This window comes from Sapajus apella, unplaced genomic scaffold, assembly GCF_009761245.1.
Source record: "Sapajus apella isolate SASKATOON/1434 unplaced genomic scaffold, GSC_monkey_1.0 scaffold6, whole genome shotgun sequence".
NCBI lineage: Eukaryota > Metazoa > Chordata > Mammalia > Primates > Cebidae > Sapajus > Sapajus apella.
This window is the reverse complement of record NW_022436946.1, coordinates 15,121,328-15,142,149: the sequence shown is the minus strand read 5'-3', so window position 1 is coordinate 15,142,149 and position 20,822 is coordinate 15,121,328. Positions and strand designations below refer to the sequence as shown.

The 20,822-nt window shown below is 44.0% G+C and overlaps 1 protein-coding gene across 1 annotated transcript in view; it reads right to left on the bottom strand.

The window, feature by feature from the left end:
* Positions 1-597: 597 nt before the first annotated feature.
* ALDH8A1 (aldehyde dehydrogenase 8 family member A1) overlaps positions 598-20,822 on the bottom strand; it is a 33,306-nt gene continuing 13,081 nt past the window's right edge. Inside the window, exons 5-7 of the mRNA XM_032274722.1 lie at positions 16,084-16,340; positions 11,771-11,932; positions 598-1,276 (exon numbers count right to left, since the gene is read on the bottom strand). Of these exons, the coding sequence (XP_032130613.1) occupies positions 824-1,276; positions 11,771-11,932; positions 16,084-16,340 (872 nt within the window). The 3' untranslated portion in view covers positions 598-823. The remainder of the gene's footprint in view (positions 1,277-11,770; positions 11,933-16,083; positions 16,341-20,822) is intronic.

Genomic DNA, 20,822 nt, shown 5'->3' with positions numbered 1-20,822 from the left:
CACCATGTTGCCTAGGCTTGTCTCAAACTCCTGGACTCAAGTGATCCACCCGCCTTGGCCTCCCAAAGTGCTGGGATTATAGGCATGAGGCCCTGCACCTGACTATAGATTTGTTTTTTGTTTTTGTTTGTTTGTTTTGTTTTTTTGTTTTGTTTTGTTTTGTTTTTTTTGAGACGGAGTTTTGCTCTTGTTACCCAGGCTGGAGTGCAATGGCACGATCTCAGCTCACCGCAACCTCTGCCTCCTGGGTTCAAGCAATTCTCCTGCCTCAGCCTCCCGAGTAGCTGGGATTACAGGCACGCACCACCATACCCAGCTAATTTTTTGTATTTCTAGTAGAGACGGGGTTTCACCATGTTGACCAGGATGGTCTCAATCTCCTGATCTCGCGATCCACCCGCCTCGGCCTCCCAAAGTGCTGGGATTACAGGCGTGAGCCACCGCGCCCAGCCCTAGATTTGTTTTTAATTTACCATATACTTGCAAATGAAATAATCTGATTATCTGGAGATTCCCAAGAGTTCAATGAAGATGATGAAAGAAACGCTATGAAAACATAACCTGGGAGGAGCCTGGCAGCTGTTTGGTATCTTTGTGCTGTCTTCCTATTTAGAAGTCTTTTCTTCTGAGTCCACATTGAAAATAGACAGTATCTCTTCACTAGGGGGTAAAATTACCAACTAAGAACAGAAGATAAGCTGGAGATAACCTTCTGCCACGTCAAGGCATAGCTGGAATTAGTGCCATGATTTTCATTCACCACACTGAGCAACTGATCTCTGCAGCCAGGCATTGGCCACAGAAGCTCCGCCGTTAGCGAAGATCAGTGCTTAATGGTGATGGTTTTGATCTCAGTGAAAAAGTCATAAGAGTCCTTGGCTCCCTCTCTACCTATTCCAGAACTCTTCATCCCTCCAAAAGGAAGGTTCAGCTCCCTGATGAGCCAGCAGTTGGTCCAGACCAAGCCGGCCTGCAGCTTCTTAGCCACCCGGTGGACGCGCCCCACGTTGCCGGACCACACCGTAGCCGCCAGCCCATACTTGACGCTGTTAGCTCTTTCAATCACCTCCTCTTCACTATCAAAAGGGACGACACACATCACTGGACCAAATATCTCTTCCGTCATGCAGCAGGATTCATCCTTAATGTCTGTTATTACCGTGGGAAGCATAAAGTAGCCTGCCTGGTTCCTGGCGGGGAGGCTCAACTTATCCACCCCCTCACCGCACCGGATTTGGGCACCTTCGGCAAGTGCTTTCTTGACATAACTTCTGACCTGCGTGGGTAAAAATCATAATTAGCACTGTCTTACCATGTGGCTTCACACAAATCAGCAGAAAATTCAATGTTTTCTAATCATCTCAGAAAGCGGGATAAGGTCATGTCTAAGGAATCTAGCGTTGATTATCTTATCACTCAGCTGCTGAGCCAGAGGACGGGGCGCTCTAACCATCATTTGGGCCTTTCCCCTTCATACACAAGGGAGGGAAGTAATTATTTAATGTCTAAGTGCCAGGAACTCAGATAAGTGCTTTTCATACAATCTCACTTGATTGTCTCAAAACTTGATTAGCTATTGTTAATCTACTATTATCTTCTATTTGCTGATAGTATAATTAGGTGTAAAAAAACATAAATCGATCATAGAGCTAATAAACAGTGAAGTTAGAATTCACACTCAGGTATGTTCTGTAGCAAAATACACAAAAGGATATTTTCTCCCTTTTTGAGAAAAGGGAGAGCTATGTCCATTGCAGAAAATGGGAAGAGAAGGATGTGTAAGAGTTTTTAGTTCAAGGCCAGGATGTCCTTTAATAGCTGAGCTTCCAGAGCAAATCGTTTCTAATTTCTAGTCTCATTACCGAATATGCTCTGAAAATATATCTAGGTAATATATTTTCAAATTATAGTTAGATATATAATGTGTACATATATATATATATAAATAAAATATATCTAACTATAATATGAAATAAATTATGTAGCAAGTTAACTCAGTGACTCAGACATAATGACAGATGTTTATTGACAATGGTTGTAGAAATAACTCATTATAATAATTATATATATAAGCATTGTTGAAGTCATAATTACATGTTTTTCTACCCCATGGAGTATTATAAGCAAAAGAGAAGTATAAAAGTAGTCCTAAACATTAAAAATATAAAACAGCAGTAAAGAAGCAAACCAAACACAGGGTAAATTTTGCAATAATGTTTTGGATTTTTACTTATCTATGGAGCATTCTGCCCCAGGATTAGCTTAGAACTCCACTGTAAAACTCCATGTATAGTTCCATTGTAGAACTGTATTCAGTGTGGAACCATATGTACATGTTCCATGTAAAATTGAGGTAATATTATTCTATAATTAAATTTGCTCCCAGTTTGTAGAATTAATAACCCATGAAGTTAAAGACTTTTTTTTAGAGACAGTATCTCACGCTGTCACCCAGACTGCAATGCAGTGGCACAACCATGGCTTGCTGCAGGCTTGATGACTCGTGGCCTGAAGAAATCGTTCCACCTCAGCCTCTCGATTAGCTGGCGCTACAGACCCAAGTCATCACGCCTGAGTCACTTTTTATTTATTTATTTATTTCCTATAGTGGCGGGGTCATGCTATGTTGCCCAAGCTGGTCTTCAACTCCTGGTCTCAAGTGATCCTCCCAAAATGCTGGGATTACAGGAATGAATCACCACACCCAGCTCAAGCTTTTTTTTAAAAAAAATTGAACATTTGGTACAGATTTATACTCCCTTCCATTAAGCTCCACCTCCAACATCCATAGTGATCTGAAAGCTTTCCCAGAACATATGCTGTTCTAGTGTGGGTAGAAACTAAAGCAGGTTTGTACCTCTCTTGACCCATACTCTCTTTCTTTTGTTGAAAATAACTCATCCACACTAATTAGAAGGTTCCAAAGGTTAGCGTCCTGTATGAACAGGGGAATGGAGGTGCAGCTGTCTGGAGGCCCTGCTGGGATACAGCAGCCCGGACTTGGCCAATGATTCCGCACAGCACGAGGAGTACCTGGCTTTAGGTCTGAATGAGATCACATGATTCAGCTCTCAGAAGCTCTTGGAATAATAAAAGATAAAGAGAAGTGTCAGTCTTCAAATTGCGAACTTATCAAAACATTTCATATATAAGGTGACTCACACTAAATTGAATTCATTACCTAGAGAAAGTCTGACTAGATGATAGAATGATATCTATCCTAGCAGCTCAGGAACAGAGAAACAGAGATTTCAATAAAAAACCATGACTAGTAATATGCTATCAACGTAAGAAATTATTATAAAACTTTTTCTTGAGTAGAGAGAAAAGTATTCAGTTGCTTTACACATAAAATTAGAGCACAGAGGTTACAAGAGTAACCCCGAGAGCCAAGCTGTATCCAAATCCCAGTTCACCCATTTACTAGCTGAGGGCTTTTAGACTTTCTATGCCTCAGTTTCCTCATTGGAAACATAGAATTAACACAGTCACTAATTCATAGGGCTCTTGAGAGGATTAAATAATATATACAAAAGGTTTAGCATGACGCCTGGTACATAGCAAGCCCTTTTGAATGTCAGTCTCTGTTGTGATGACGTTGGTAAAGACGATGAAGTGACTGACCCGACACTTATTAGCTGAGAGACCTTAGGGGTGCCCCTTATTCTGTAGGTCAGGTTTTTCTGATGAAAGAGGACAGGAAACTGAAACAGTGGGCCTTAGGTCTCAAGCCTGGCCCTAGTAGGGAATACACCCGTCAGCTTCCTCTGTGCTTCCTCCAGCCTCATTGTAAACCTCCAGAATTCTCTCTCTATAGTTGCTTGCATCTTTGGGCAGGCAGGCACACAGGCAGATTCTCCCTTGTGTCAAGTAGGGAAGGATTCAGGAGATAGGAAGAAAAACAAAAAGCAACGCTGTGACCAGGCAAATGGAGACTTATCTTCATCCCACAAGGATAGAATCCCCTGCAGGTTACTGCGTATCCCGGTGGAGTCACTAGGGCCCTGAGAAGTCATACCCCCAATTAGGAGCAGGCCGTAGCTCCAAAAGCCCCTGAGCCCTGGTCCATTACAAAACAACTTTTACATATTCTAATTGGATTCTTTCACCACCGGCATCACCACCCATAGTGGCAATCACGCAGAGGTAGCATGGAAACGAAAACTCCAGACTCCACATGGCCAATTTGATTTGGAGAAAACCAAGACACACGGCAGGGGCAGAGGGTGCTGGAATGCAGATGGCAGCCCAGTCTTCCTGGGCACACAGCCCCAAATCCTTCTGGGGAAAGGGGAGGAAAGATGACCATCAGCAGAGGACATCCACTGCCTCCTCCAGCCCAGATGGTTTGGCACACAGAACTGGAGTCACAGTCTGAAGAGGCCATACTTAACATTTCTCTAGTTGTTTCTGTTAGCTCTCTCCCAGAAGGTGGAGACAGCAGAGCTTTCTCATTAGAACTGAGCTGAAAGCCCCATGAGGAATCCAGCTGGTGGGAGGCTCACTCAGTGCAAAGCCATATCTCATTTCATCTGGGCACATACACAGAGTGGCCCAGCGATGCTCTAAGCCACAGCAAGATGGGGTCAGCAGGCTGCTTCCCAGCAGAAACTAGGTCCTCCTGAGGCTTTATACAGAAGAGGTGTTGCAGGCAGAGCTGAGAAGAGTTCTACTCTACGTGCGTGGGATCAGACAGAGAAAACGACAAAGTAAGGCAACCTACATAGATATCAGTAGGTTTAAACATGCTGCGATTATGGAAATACCACCTTTATTGTTCTTCCCTTGAAGAAATGGGCTGATGATAAGTACTATTTTCAAGTTTTTAGCAGTGAATAACTTTTTTTTTTTTTTTGAGACAAAGTCTCGTTCTGTCACCGGGGCTGGAGTGCAGTTGGCATGATCTCGGTTCACTGCAACCTCTGCCTCCTGGGTTCAAGCGATTCTCCTGCCTCAGCCTTCCAAGTAGCTGGGACTACAGGTGTCCAACACCATGCCTGGCTAATTTGTGTATTTTTATTAAAGACAGGGTTTCACTATGTTGGCCAGGCTGGTCTTGAACTCCTGACCTCAAGTGATCTGCCCTGCTCGGTCTCCCAAAGTGCTGGGATTACAGGCATGAGCCACTGTGCCTGGCCTCGCAGTGAATAACTTTTTAACCATGTACTAAATCTTTCCCCTTTGAAGCGGGGGAATGTTGAAGCTTTCTGAGATGAGTGCAAACGATTTAGCTAAACTTAGTTTTAATACGGATAGTTGTTGAAAATTATTTTCTATAAGGATCAAACAGAAAATCAAAAGTAGTTGATTGAAAAGTCTTCAGTTGAGTTAATAGTAATGTGCTGGTTTCGTAGCATGAACAGATGTACCTTAGGACTGTAAGATGCCAACGCAGGAAAAATTGGCTGAGTGGATATAAAAACTCTCTGCCTTATCTTTGAAACTTTCTATAAATCTTAAACTATTACAAAGTAGAAGCTTATTTATTTTATTTTTCAGACAGTGTCTCACTGTTGCCCAGGCTGGAGTGCAGTAGCGTTATCTCAGCTCACTGCAACCTTGACCTCCTGGGGTTCAGGTCATCCTCCTGCCTCAGCCTCCTGAGTAGCTGGGACTACAGGCACACACTACCACACCTGGCTAAATTTTTTGAATATTTTGTAGAGACAGGGTTTTGCCATGTTGTCCAGGCTGCTCTGATCCTCCTGCCTCAGCCTCTCAAAGTGCTAGGATTACAGGCATGTGCCACCACGCCCCGAAAATGTTTATTTGAAAAAAAAAAAAATTTTTTTTTTTGGCTGAGACAGAAAACATTCAATGGTAAAAATATCTAGGGTCTTTCCAAAGTTTTGTTTAAAAGCTAAATATGAGTTTATGGCTTTATATTTTAATGTGGTCAGAAAAAAATGATAACTGCTAAGATTCATCATTTCCAAAGTGATCCATAGCACTTAAGTATATACTAAATTGACATAATATTAAGATAACACAACTAACATGTGAAACAGATGCTTGATTTTCAGGCATAATTTGATTTAGCAGAAGATGGCATTTCTGGAATTAGATATGTCCAGAAGAAGCTGGCACCATGTCCAGGGCTTTGCCAATATTTCAAGTTTTAAAAAATATTGAATATAATAAGTGGTTTAGATCAATTAGAAATCTTGGTTTTTGTCCACAGCTTCTGCAGCTATGGTGCCAGAAATAATGAGGAATGGTGGTCTTCCTATTTCTCCTTCCTTTAGGCGAAGATGAGGTTGGTAACAAAACGGTGTGTAAGATGGGGTGATGTAAGCACTATGCTAAGGTAAATTTATTTAGGGAGGTGCAAAGGATGAAAGTCAGTTGTAAAAATATGAGGAGTTCGGACAGGAGAATCTTTTTCCTGGGAGTCATTGTGATCAAGCCCAGCAAAGTGCTCTAGGTCCCCTGATTCCCTGCGTGCACAGCTTGGACCTGGCCAGGACAAGGGGAGCCCGAGGGAAACCAGACTCTCCCTGCTGGTCTTAGTCTGGATTCAGATAAGAACTTGCTTGAAAAATCCAATCAGGGAGCTGGGCTGAGGCAGAGGGAGGGCAGCCAGAGAGGGACACGACTTCAGAAACCTAGAGTAGGGTGTCCCTCCCACCTGCATGCTGGAGCTACTGCGACATGCCCTTGCAAACTGAGTCCTCAGTGACCACCTGCCATGGACAGAGTCCTCACATATATTGGCCTGATAACAAAAACTACCACAAGAAACTCTACCAAAACCACAACCTTGCACAAAGGCCACAGCAACCTTGCCCAAAAAATACTTCTACAAGGATGTTTACACAGCACTGTCCATTCAACCTTGGATTGGAGCCCCCGTTTCATAATAAATCACCCTTGCCAGGCACAGTGGCTCATGCCTGTAATCCCAGGACTTTGGGAGACTGAGACAGGTGGATCACAAGGTCAAGAGACTGAGACCATCCTGGCCAACATGGTGAAACCCCATCTCTACTGAAAATACAAAAATTAGCTGGACGTGGTGATATATGCCTGTAATCCCAGCTACTCAAGAGGCTGAGGCAGGAGAATTGCTTAAACCCAGGAGGCGGAGGTTGCAGTGAGCTGAGATCATGCCACTGCACTCCAGCCTGGTGACAGAACAAGACTCCACCTCAAAATAATAATAATAATAACAATAATAAATAACCCTTATTATTGATCCTTACAGCCAATGATGATTATTTCAAAATAACATTCTACCACCTTCCTCATTTTACCTTTAAAAGCTTTTGTCTTTCTTCACCTCCCTGGTTATCCCAGAATCCATCACAACACACATATCCCAGTTTGTAATCTTCTGCCATTCATTCCCAAATAAAGTCACTTTTATTTCTTTAGAGAGCCCTTCTCTATGTTGTTATTTTAGATTGAAAGATTCTAATCACAAACCTCCTGAAGGAAAGGTCATGTAGGTCCTCTCTGTGGACTCAGTCACAGAGACAATGTTCAGGGTATATATTTTACTCGAGGGAAAAACATGGATATTTTATGCTGAAATATTCTGACACCTAAACTTGCTAAATTCTGTGTTTACTTTACAGGTGATGAAAACTGCTGGGAATCACCAAAACACAAAACTAAAGTTTGAGAACTTGGGAGGCTTCCAAATGCGATGCGAATTGTGTCTTTAACTAAAATGTGTTATAATAGAAATATTTCGGTACCTTTTTAATAAGTTGATTTCTGAGAAACACAGGAACCATGGAGAAATATAGACCCGCAGAAATTTTTTCACTTGTATATTTGAGGTAATGCTGTAGAAATCTGAAATTATTTTTGATAATAATCTAGATATATTTTTTGAGATTCCTAATTGGCATTTAAAAAGTTAGATTTGTATACTACTGAGGTATTGAAGATCCATATTTGACCAAAGGTTTTTAGAAAACTAGAATTAGATACCAAAACTACTTGTGACCTAAGCTGAAATCACCAATATTTGTACCAATGATGAAGAGTTAAAGAGGAATTTTAAGCCAAACCTCCAAGGCATGCATGTGTCCATAAGGCCTTTATCATTGTTATGATTTAGTGATCAGTGATACTAGAGGCTCCATGCTTGCATATTTTCAAGCGTTTTCTTGGAGAAAGGCTAGGTTTTAGTTTTTGTGTTTATTTTGTTTTCCTTTCAGAGTCTTGATGCTGAGTCATGCTGGCCAGAGATGGACAGGACCTGCACATTTTGGACCCAATTCCAGATACTTTAAGCCCAGGATCAAAAAGAATTCAAGGAAAATGGATACCTTCAATTAGAGAGATATATCGTATCTGGAACACATCATGTGGTGTTAATTCAGCCATTCACCCAACGAGTATGCACGTACTATGTCCCAGGAGCTTCCTAGAGTCTAAAGATACAGCAGTGAATAACACTGACCATGAAGCTGACATTCTAGTCCAGGGAAGATAGTCAGTAAAGAGATAAGACATATATGTTGCATGTCAGACGACAGTAAGGACCATAGAGAAAAAGCTCCAAAGAAGTCAAAGTTTTAAAAGGTACCACTGTATATAGGGCAGGCAAGCAAGCCCTCAATCAGGTGACATCTGCTCTAAGAAGGGGAAGGAGAGAGCCATGTATACATCTGAAGGAAGAGCATTCCAGGCAGCGTTAGCAACAAGAGCAAGGGCCAAGCAGCAGAAGAGTGCCTGGTATTTTCCAGGAACAGGAAGGCCAGTATGCAGTAATGGAATGAGGAAAGGGAAGGTCACAGAGGTAATGGGACAGATCGTAGCCAGTTTCTTAGGTTAGTCCAAAGACTTAGGCATTGGCTGTGAATAACATGGGGTTTGACCAAACAGAGTGACACATGATCACCAGTAATGAAATAACTATGATATTAGAGCAAGGGTTAAAAGGTAATTTAGCTACATTGGAAATGTCAGCATGGACTCAGGACCCCCCCCCTTTTTTTTTTTTTTTTTTTTTGAGACAGTGTCTCACTGTGTCACCTAAACTGGAGTGCAGTGGCGCAATCTGCAACCTCCGCCTCCCAGGTTCAAGCGATTCTCCTGCCTCAGCCTCCCAAGTAGCTGGGATTACAGGCACAGGCCACTATCACCCAGCTAATTTTTGTATTTTTAGTAGAAACAGGGTTTCACCATGTTGGCCACACTGGTCTTGAACTCCTGACCTCAAATGATCCACTCGCCTCAGCCTTCCAAACTGCTGGGATTATAGGCATACGCCACTGCACCTGGCCAGGAACCTTCTTTAAAAAAAGCAGTGTGGCCAGGCATTGTGGCTCACACCTGTAATCCCAGCACTTTGGGAGGCCAACGTGGGTGGATCATCTGAGGTCAGGATATCAAGATCAGCCTGGCCAACATGACAAAATTCCATCTCTACTAAAAATACAAAAATTAGCTGAGCATGATGGGATGCATGTGTAGTCCCAACTGCTTGGGAGGCTGAGGCAGGAGAATCACTTGAACCCAGGAGGTGAAGGTTGTAGTGAAGCAAGATTGTGCCACTGTACTCCAGCCTAGGCAACAGAGCAAGCCTCCATCTCAAAAAAAAGGAGGGCAAGGGCAGTTTGTGCGAAGCACCACAAGGTTTTAAACCACCTCTTCTTGGATGTCATTGGGCCACTTGTCATGTAATAGGAAATCCCCTAATGGAACACCCTTCAGCTCAGTTGCTGGCCTTGATTACCATTCTCCACTGAAAGGAACCAAGGCTCAGTAGAGAAAGGTCTTGTTGTCCACGTGGAGCAGAGAAATTCAGACCACTTGAGGCTGCCTGTTGCCAGAGGACAGAGATGCCTACAGGTGGGCCTCCAGTGGGCTCAGAAGGACAGGAGAGCAGGTTAAAGAGAGGGCTCCTGGAGTGGTTTTAAAGGTGAGGGTATGTCATCTATCTAGTGTTACATTTTATAAACACATAGAATCTGCAATTTATACCAATAAATTATGAGAACTCATTAGCATCTTGTATAAATCAACACAATATTAAATATTTAACACTAGGCATCAAAAATATGGTATGAAAGTCCACAGAAATTACAACATATTGAAGACAAATATTTACCGTATCACAGAGAAAAGCCATAGCTACCAATATCAGTCAAAGTGTGGCATCAATTTCTCTCTCCTTTCTCCCTCTTACATACACACACATACACGCGCGCACACACACACACACACATACACACACACAGAGAGAGAGAGAAAGAAAGAGAGACAGAGACAGAGAGAGGGAGAGAGAGAGAGACAGAGACAGAGAGACAAAGAAGATCATTCAACTGATACAGAAAAGTCAATACTTTTGTTTCACTAATATGTATTCTCTCACTGCGTAACTAAAATAGTTATTATGGCAGCGACTAAAATAGAAAAAAAATAATGTGTCTGTTGAGTTGAAACAGAAAGAACTTTGAAATTCTGAGTGAGTGAATTACACAGAGAACCTCACACTGCGCTATTGCCCGAGCCTGCGGAAAGATACTTCCAGGAGGTTAACTTTCGTTCTGCCCCTTTCTGTTACCCAGGAAGTAGTCCAGGGCATCCTAACATTGTTTTTCACCAGTCATTTGCAGGTGTGGGCAGGCAGGCAGGGAGCCCTAGTGTCTAAAAGAGCCAGGAGGAGACAGAACAAGGGAGTCTCTTGCACCTGGAAGGTCTTCACTCCATGAAGGACCGTCCACGCTGCCTATGTACCTGCAATCTTGTAGGTTAATTTAGCTGGAGAAAAACACACCATGCTGGTCAGCCTCACTTTAAATAAATGACCACAGGCCTCAAGTGAGCCCTTTGAGCTGCTCTGCTAATAACTTTGTCACTTCCCAGTCCTTTCTCTCTCCTGACCTACTGCGAGATTATTTCATCCCCTCTCTTCCCTCCGGAAAACTCCACTACCTTTTCCCCTCCTCACCCTGATGTCTATTTCACTGAGAAAACAGAAGAAATAAAGACAGGCCTTCAAGCTACTTCATCTTCCCATCTGCAGGCAACTGTGTTGCAGTGTCCTGAAAGTCAAAGTTAAATATAGTCAATGTGGGAGTGCGCTTTGCAGTGTCAGGGAGTTCTATGAACTTACACAAACGCTCTGTCTCTTATTGGCTGGCAGATGGGGTCAAGTTTCCCTCAATGGCCCTCAGCTGAAAGCAGAGTCCTTCTAACTCCAAAATGTATGACTTATTTTGGGAGTCACATCTGGTAATAAATTAAAATAACCCTAAATTGTAGTCAAAGGCCAGATCTGCTTTAAAAAAAAAAAAAAAATGATCCTGAAGATCTGAGTTTCATCAATCACTCAGAGATTACCAGTGGCTTCCTCCAGATGGGTCACCCCTGGTCCCCCACTGACTAAAGATTACACAATTTGGATTGTTTGTGTTGCCACTTCTGGAATCCCATCTGTTACAAACCAGAGGCGGGCCTTTTCCAAAGAGAACGTTTGCCTATGGAAATCACTGGCACTCTTCCATGTCACCCTTATTAGATGATCTTTATGTTTTGAAATTTGGCTTCTCCTCTTTACTGGTGGTATCTCCATGCTGACTTCTCAAGTTCATTAATTTCATGTGGATGCTACTTTCACCGGGACTGCATTTCAATATTCATATCCACAATATCTAGACTCTGTGTCCACAGACAATTTCTCCCAGGTTATTTTTTCAAAAATGGGGGAGTAAGTAACAGTATTTCAGAATCTGATGTGTGCTATGCTCATACTGAGCTTGTCTTTAAATAAGAACTTATTCTGTTACTTACACAGCAGAAATTTACTTACTTTCTCCAAATGTGCTTTACTTATCAGAGCACCCATGCTGGCCAATGGATCAGAGGGAATGCCGACTTTCCACTCTCTGGTAGCTTCCACAAATCTCTTTAAAAATTCACTATAGATGCTCTTCTGGACAAAGATCCTGCTGGTACAGAGGCAGATTTCACCCTGCCAAGAATGAGAACAGTGAAAAGGCTGGGAACATTCTCCTTCATGGATAGAGCACCCCGCACTTTTGAGCACCTGCCATGTATCAGGCACTGGTAGGCAATGGGGTACGGTGTAAATAAGACAAAGTCTCCACCATTTGGAACACAGAGCCTTGTGGGAAAGACAATCAAAAACACAAGTAAATAAACTCGATACATAATAAAACTTCAGGTTGTGATGAAAGCCATAAAAGAAAATTAAGCAGAGGATGGGACGAGAAACTGATAGCAGGGGTGGGGGCAGCTATTTTACAAAAGGGAGTCATGGAGGGCACTTGCAAAGAGGGGATATTTGCATGGAATCTTGACGGATGTAAAGGCAGGAGACAGGAAAAGATCTGGAGGTGGGGAACTCTCCAGAGTAAGTACAGAGGACCTGCAGGAGGAATGAGCTGCTGTGCATGAGGAAAAAGCAAGAAGGTGGGCGGGGCTGAGGCTGGAGGAGGAGGCAGGGACAGGAGGTGCATGGTAGGAGGGGAGGTCAGGAGGCTAGCAAGGCTCTATGGTGCAGTCTCGTAGGTTCATAAGGAGATTACGTTTTATTCTCAATATCATAAAAAAATAAGGGAGGGTTTTAAGCAGCAGAACAATATGATCAATTTACATTTTAAAATGCTCATTCTGGCAGCCGTGGGAAAATAGGATGGAAGGAAACAAGTGTGGGAACACAGCAGAGGATTTAAGAGAATATTGCAGAAGTGCAGATGTGTGTAGGTAGTTTGGACCAAGAGGCATCCATGGAAATGCAGAGGAGTGACAAGGACCCACTGAGTTCAACAGACTCTTCCAGGGGCACGGGACCTCCAAAATGTGATGGAGCTGGCACAGATGCACTGGAGAAGTGATGGGATTCAGGATATACCTTAAAGACAGAACCAATAAGACCTGTTGATGCAAAGAGAGGGCAAGAACAAGAGTAGGCCACGGAGGGGATGGTGGTGCTGTTCCCTGGAAAGGCAGACACGAGGTGGGAAGGAAGGGGAGGGAGGGAAACGAGAGCTGGGCTTGGACACACTGGGCTTCAGACTCCGCACAGACATCAAATAGAGACGCTCAGTGTGCAATGGAAGGGTTATAACAGACTTCTCAGTGAAAAATAACCCTACCGTCTGGATATAGCACGTAACAGTTTACAAACCACATTCTAGACTTTCAAAGCATTACTTATGCATGACAAGTACATAAATGCATAAGTCTTTTCACCATGTTTGTGTTTGGTCTTCACAACAATCCTAGGAAATAGAAGGATCCTGATTGTCTTGGTATTTGTACAAAGGTTCATTGTCCAGATTAAAGCATTACTGTTTTGGAAATAATACATTCTTCTGCAACCAGGATCACTGTTAGGGTCATCTCCATACCGAGCGTGGGCAATGTCAAAACACTTGATAGTTTCATTTGCACAAGTGCCCTGTGACATCAGGGAAGGAGAGCATAACGAAGAAGTTAGAGGGGTTTACCCAGTTCCCTGTCGCTCAGTGCCCAGAAAGCATTGGTAAGCATACCAAGGTGCCCAGAAGGAAGACTTTGGGGAGAGTAAGAAAAGGACAGTATCATTCGTGGAGCGCCTAGCAAGCCGGACCCTGTGCAGGGTGCTTTCCTCATTACAATTCTGTGGTCTGTTAGCTTTCCCAGTTTACAGTTAGGAAAGGAGTTTTGAATTAATACATGTCCAAGGTCACACAGAGATGCTTCAAAAGAGCCAACTACATTCAAGTAAGGAAGAAATATGCACTACATGGAATTCATCACTCAGCTAAATCAAGCACCTTTATTTATTTTGCCTAAAATCCATTTGTAACCTTGGATGAGCCAATTCATTAGGTGTATGTCTCTTTCCGCATCGACATTTTAAAACACCTCCAAGAGGAAGGCTCTCTGGGCAGACTCAAATCTTCACAAAATTCTGGTAGGAGGGAAGCTTACACTTCTTATCTTCATGCTCAGAGTTTGTTTTTCTGTTTTGTTTTGTTTTGTTTCTTTTTTTGAGACAGGGCTTCACTTTTGTTGCCCAGGCTGGAACGCAATGGCACAATCTCGGCTCACCGCAACCTCCGCCTCCCAGGTTCAAGCAATTCTCCTGCCTCAGCCCCCTGAGTAGCTGAGATTACAGGCATGCACTATCACACCCAGCTACTTTTTGTATTTTTAGTTGAAACAGGGTTTCTCCATGTTAGTCAGGCTGATCTTGAACTCCTGACCTCAGGTGATCTGCCTGCCTTTTCCTCCCAAAGTGCTGGGATTACAGGTGTGAGCCACTGCACCCGGCCCAGAATTCCTTTTGATTTTTGTTTTTGTTTTTTGTTTGTTTGTTTGTTTGAGACAGAGTCTTGCTCTTATTGCCCAGGCGGGAGTGCAGTGGTGCAATCTCGGCTCACTGCAACCTCTGCCTCCCGAGTTTAAGAGATTCTCCTATCTTGGCTCCCAAGTAGCTGAGGTTACAGACACCCGCCACTACACCTGGCTAATTTTTTGTATTTTTAGTAAAGACAGGGCTTTACCATGCTGGCCAGGCTGGTCTCAAACTCCTGACCTCAGGTGATCCACTCACCTTGGCCTCCCAAAGTGCTGGGATTACAGGTGTGAGCCACTGCGCCCAGCTCCTCAGAATTTGTTTAATACAGAGTTCATCTTTCTCTAATATTAGTTTCTCAGACCACAAAATTTGTCCCTCTGTTAATATCTCTAAGCCATCAAAACACTTGGCTTCACTGTTCACTTGATACTTGCTTAACGATTAAATTAGTTATATTGTAAAAGTACATTGTCTATTGATCCAGAAACTATATATTTCTAGCTACTTCCTTTAGGAGTTACAGTGAGAGAGATAATTACACTTACGATTATCATGATGATAATTGAAAGTAACATTTTTCACTCTGTACTCATAAAAACCCTATTAGAAGACATCATTATTGTTCACATGATTTTATTAGTGAAGCAATGCAGGTTCAAAAGTTTATGCAATATTCAATGTTACCTCAGTTAAGTCAATAGAGATATCTCTCTCACTACTCTTTCCATCTATGAAGTTCTAAGACTTTGGCCTATGTCTTTATTCTCTGTTAAAATAAAAATATCCTTTGAAGAAAATCATCCAGTGTTTATGTACACGTGCTATATCCTTGGTGGTATTCTAAGCATTGGCACTGAAAATACCACACGAAAGCGGGCACAGTTCCCATCTTCTTGCAGCCTACTGTTGATCTGGTCTAGTGTCCCCCCTTTTTTTTTTAGATGGAGTCAACTCCAGTTGCCAGGCTGGAGTGCAGTGGCACAGTCTCAGGTCAGAGCAACCTCTGCCTTCTGGGTTCAAGCGGTTCTCCTGTCTCAGTCTCCTGAGTAACTGGGACTACAGGCACCCGCCACCACACCCAGCTAATTTTTGCATTTTTAGTAGACACGGGGTTTCACCAAACTGGCCAGGATGATCTTGATCTCCTGACCTCATGATCCACCCACCTCAGCCTCCCAAAGTGCTGGGATTACAGGCGTGAGCCACCGCGCCTGGCCTGGTCTAGTATTCTTAACTCTTTGGAATTCCACAGCCTTAAAGAATCTGACAAAAACCACAGAGGCCAGAGAAATACCTGTTACGTAATTTCAGGAGTGACAACAATGCCCTGAAGCTGATCCATGAATCCACACTGAGAAATCTTCTCTAGTCAGTTTCAGGTATTTAGAACTCAGTGTGTGAGTGCATTTGAAATACTTTTGAAATGAGAGTAAGGTTTTTTTATTGGGAATCGGACATTTGGACCACAAGCAAAGACAAGGTTTAAGAAGAAAATAAATGACAAGCCAGGGCAACTGTGTAAATAAGAAATGGAGATGCTTGGAGCAGCAAAATCAATCATTCCACCCATGGCTGGCACCTGATAAAAGTTGTGCAACTCAAGAAAAGGAGTTTGCTGAACTGAAGACTCTACAGGGCCATGAATTAATGCTAAAATTGAGCAGAGAGTTAATGGAATCACACAGTGTACTGATTCTGCTTTCACAGAAACGGCACTGGATTGACCTGCTCGCTCCCAGACGTTGCACTGTGATGAAACAGATCCAGCTTGACAGGACCACGGAAGGAAGGCAGAAGAACCCCTGGGGACATACCTGGTTGGCAAAGCTGGACCTGACAGTTGCCGGTACACACTCATCCAGGTTGGCGTCCTCAAAGACAATGGCAGGGTTCTTGCCCCCCAGCTCCAGCGAGAGCTTCTTGCAATAGGGAGCGCTCAGTTGGGTGATCCGCTCGGCGGTGGGCTGGCTCCCGGTGAAGGAGATCAAGGGCACCTCTGGATGGGACACCAGGGCCTCACCCACCCTAGGCCCGGCTCCGAACACAATATTGACCACACCCGGTGGAACACCTGGATAGGAAACAGTATCAGTTATAGTAATTCTCCTCAGTATGTTGAAGAGTTCAAGTGCCATGGAAATTCTCCTTCAAAGTCCAATTGTTTGAATGGGGGTGGGTGGGGATGGAGGAAGCAATTGGGTTTTACAACACTTGGAACTTTTATGGCTACCTGTGGTTTAATAGTAAAGCAAAAACCACAGAGTCACCTCTGCCCACAGTACACACCAGGTGGGATTCCTCTGGATGCTTTGCCCTAGAGAAATGCAGGATAGAACACATTTTAGACAATTCATTCCATAATACTGACTAGACTTTAGGGGTTGAGGATGCAGAGATAGTCTCAGAGTTGAGGATTCCGAGATAGTCTCAGGCAGGTCAAGCCCACTAGGGGAGCAGCACCCTGCTCCATCTTGGTGTCCAGGAGTCACAATGCAGTGTGAAAACATTAAGTAGAGAAGTGTATACATGCTGCAGAGGTGCAAAGGAGAGACTATCTTGGCCCAGGGGAGCAGGGCAAGGCTCCCCAGGGTGGGTGGGTTTCAGGTTGGAAGTCCTGTGCACCATCCATATAAAGAGTGTCATAACATTGTAGGGCCAACTTACAAGTACCACCAACAACCAAAAATGGGTGCCGCAATCTTTTCTATCACAAGACTCTGCTACCCTGTATCTTTGTGCATTTATGCATGTTTTTTCTTTTTATTTATTTATTTTGAGATAGATTCTGGCCCTGTTGCCCAGGCTGAAGTACAGAGATGCCATCTCAGCTCACTACAACCTCCGCCTCCTGGGTTCAAGTGATTCTACTGCCTCAGCCTCTCAAGTAGCTGGGATTACAGGCGCATGCCACCACGCCCGGCAAATTTTTGTATTTTGTGGACAACGGGTTTCGCTGTGTTGGCCGGGCTGGTCTTGAACTCCTGACTTCAAGTGATCTGCCTGCCTTGGCCTCCCAAAGTACTGGGATTACTGGCATGATCCACCACGCCCAGCCTATGTATGAGTTTTCTGGACTTACTTGTTCCCTGCCTGCACACAACTAGAAGGTACACTAACGGCTGGGCGTGATAGCTCACGCCTGTAATCCCAGTACTTTGGGAGGCCGAGGCAGGCAGATCACCTGAAGTCAGGAGTTTGAGACCAGCCTGACCAACATGGAGAAACTCTGTCTCTACTAAAAATACAAAAAAATCAGCCAGACATTGTGGCGCATGCCTGTAATCCCAGCTACTTGGGAGGTTGAGGCAGGAGAATCACTTGAACCTGGGAGGTGGAGGCTGCAGTGAGCTGGGATCGTGCCATTGCACCCCAGCCTGGGCAACAAGAGCAAAACTCCGTCTCAAAAAAAAAAAAAAGAAGGTACACTAGCTAAGGGGCAGAAACAGGATCTGCTCTTTGCTCTCCATTGTATACGCTGTGCCACAGCCTAGTTTGGCACTGAGAAATAAAAATAAATCCTAAGCTCCCTCAACTGACTGAAAGGACCCTCTCTTGGCCACAGGGATCCCAGAGAAACCTTAAAAACGGAGTCCCCAATCATGATGGAATGGGAGGTCAAACATGCCACAATATGACCCTTCCTTATTAACCTTTAACCAGAATTCTTTTCTGAGTGTAAGCAGAAACCAGCTCTAAAACACAAGAAATGAACAACTCATTCCTCTATCGCTTCTAGCTAACCATCTGAAACTGCGACCAAATTTTCCTCCCTCTTTGCAGTTTCGAGGTGACAGCTCACCAGTCTCACAACGCATCCCTTCCTGAAAACTAACCACCATCTCAGGACTGGTTTTGGCTGACTTGCCGAGATTACATAGCGAGCATTTTCATGTCCTCTGCTTCACCTTTTGATATCAGATGGCCAAAAACTCCACCCTCGGATCATGCTACGGCTGCCATTTTTTGAGCATGTGATCCAGTGAAGACACATGATGCTTACCTGTGCATGCCCCTGTTTCTCCTTTCATAAATATTCATGACTCCTCCCATATCTCACTGAATATGAGTATTCAGCCACCCTGATCTGCATACATTTCTGTTCCCTTTACCCCCACTCCAGGTACTTGTTCTCCGCTTTGGGCAGAGGCTACTCTTCCCAGCCTGCAGGATGGCCAGCCTGGACTCCCCATTGCTATCAGTGATTCACACCCTTCAGACCTCACAACCACCTCAGGAGGTAGGTAGTTTTATTATGCTTAATTCACCAGTAAGAAATCTGAGGCAAAGTGAGATTAAATAACAATGAGTAAGTAGCAAAGCCGACAGGTTAATGATTATTAAGTAAATGAATGAGTGAATGAATGCTTAGTGTACATTATTCAAATTAGAAATGGTTCATAAACGGGGGAAGCTTTAAAAAGAGAATCATCGTTATAATGTTCAAAAAGAAAGTCATCTGTATAATCACACTGTGTCCAGGCAGTTCTTAGGGTTTGCCTGGAGGTAGCAGAATTTATTCCCTCTATGTCCTCAGGCCTGACCTATGGTAGGTGCAGAAATCTTCCAGCATCTCAGCTTGTGACCTGCTCCCTTGCTTCTGGTTTCCTTCCCTTTGCTCCAGGTTAGAGAATCTCTCCTCATTAGAAACATACTCCTTTAGATACAGCCCATCTCTTCCAGAATCCATGTTTAAATTATAAATCATATGTATACTAATTTCACATTGATGATCCATTATCATCCAGAACATTCTCCCATAGAGCCACAGCCTTGGCCCAATCACCCTGAAGCTACAGTGAAGGCCCCATCCCAGTGAGTCCTCAGGAGACAGGTCGGAAGATGCCATAAGTTGTGATGGTGCCTGGCAGAGCCCCACTTCTTCTTTTTTTTCAAGATGGAGTCTCGCTCTGTCACCCAGCTGGAGTGCAATGGCTCGATCTCAGCTTACTGCAACCTCTGCCTCCCAGGTTCAAGCAATTCTCCTGCCTCAGCCTCCTGCGTAACTGGGATTACAGGCACCTGCCATGGCGCCTGGCTAATTTTTGTATTTTTGTAGAGACAGGGTTTCACCATGTCAGCTAAGTTGGTCTTGAACTCCTGACCTCAGGTGATCCACCTACCTTGGCCTCCCAAAGTGCTGGGATTACAGGCGGGAGCCACCGCACCTGGCCAGAGTCCCACTTCTAAGGGTTGCATCTCTGTACCCAATGTGCACATTTGTTGAAATCTAGCTTAGGTCAGTCCCAGATTGTAGGTCACTGTCAGAGGAGTGGCCACACCCTGTGAGACCACCCCAGCTCTGGGCTGGGGCAATGAAAGTGTGGAAGGAGAAGCCCTCCCAGTAGATGATGAGATGAAAACAAGGACAAGTTTCCCAGTTTTCTGGATGGGGCCCTGCAACTCCACCGATGACAGGGCGTGCATGTGGGTGGATGCGGTGTGGTGCAGGAGGCGGGGACTATGAGGCTTTTTATCAACCCTGAAGGCAAAAAATAGATGGAATCACTGCTAATGTTCACAGTAGCATTTTAACCGAGGGTGAGAGAGAACACAGAAGCACTGCACATTTATCCCACAGTAAAACGAGCTCACTGCCGCAGCGGATTGCCTTGCCCACGACACATTAACATTTGCATTACGTTTCCCTGGGCTTGGATGCTAATGTCGGCTGGCCTTTATTTCTCGGTACTATTTTGACATTTTATCCAGAAATTAATGGAATTTTTCTCAAATTATCTGCCCTATAACCCTGTAGAGATTCTGGTGATAAGAGAAGGAAAGCAGTTTAAAGCATAAATAGCAATTTAGCAAAACTCAGGGGAGGTGGCTCACAGACAAGTTAGAAGCAGATGAGAACAGACAAGAAGGAAGGCCCTCAAATGCCGGGGGTTGCAGGGTGGCAGCAAGAAGAATTTTAGGCTTACATAGAGCACACCCCCACCCCAACCACACACACATCCCTCATCTCCCCAGCACCCCCACACACCTATTGGGAAAGGCCGGGAAAATGCAGTCAGTGGGTACTGCAGGAATGAGGGCAAATATTTGGCACCCCCCAAGAAGAAAATGACTATTCCAGGAACCCCATAGAAGTATTCACTGTGTCCATTTTTTTTTTTTTTTTTGAGATGGAGTCTCACTGTCTCCCAGGCTGGAGCACAGTGGCACAATCTCAGCTCACTGCAAACTCTGTCTCCTGGGTTCAAGTGATTCTCCTGCCTAGCCTCCTGAGTAGCTGGGACTACAAGAGCGCACCACGACACCCAGCTAATTTTTGTATTTTTAGTAGAGACCCGGTTTCACCATGTTTGCCAGGCTGGTCTCAAACTCCTGACGTCAGGTGATCCACCCAGCTCAGCCTCCCAAAGTGTAGGGATTACAGGCATGAGCCACCATACCCAGCCTACTGTGTCCTTTTAAAAATGATTTTATTTCAAAGGAAGGTTATCTGTCAGGTCTGTTTAAATGCCCAAGACTGAAGGAGCTAGCTCTTTAAACGTCCAGAATGAATTAGTTATTTTTGCTTTTCCCTCTCCTGCTAAAATCTTCTCTT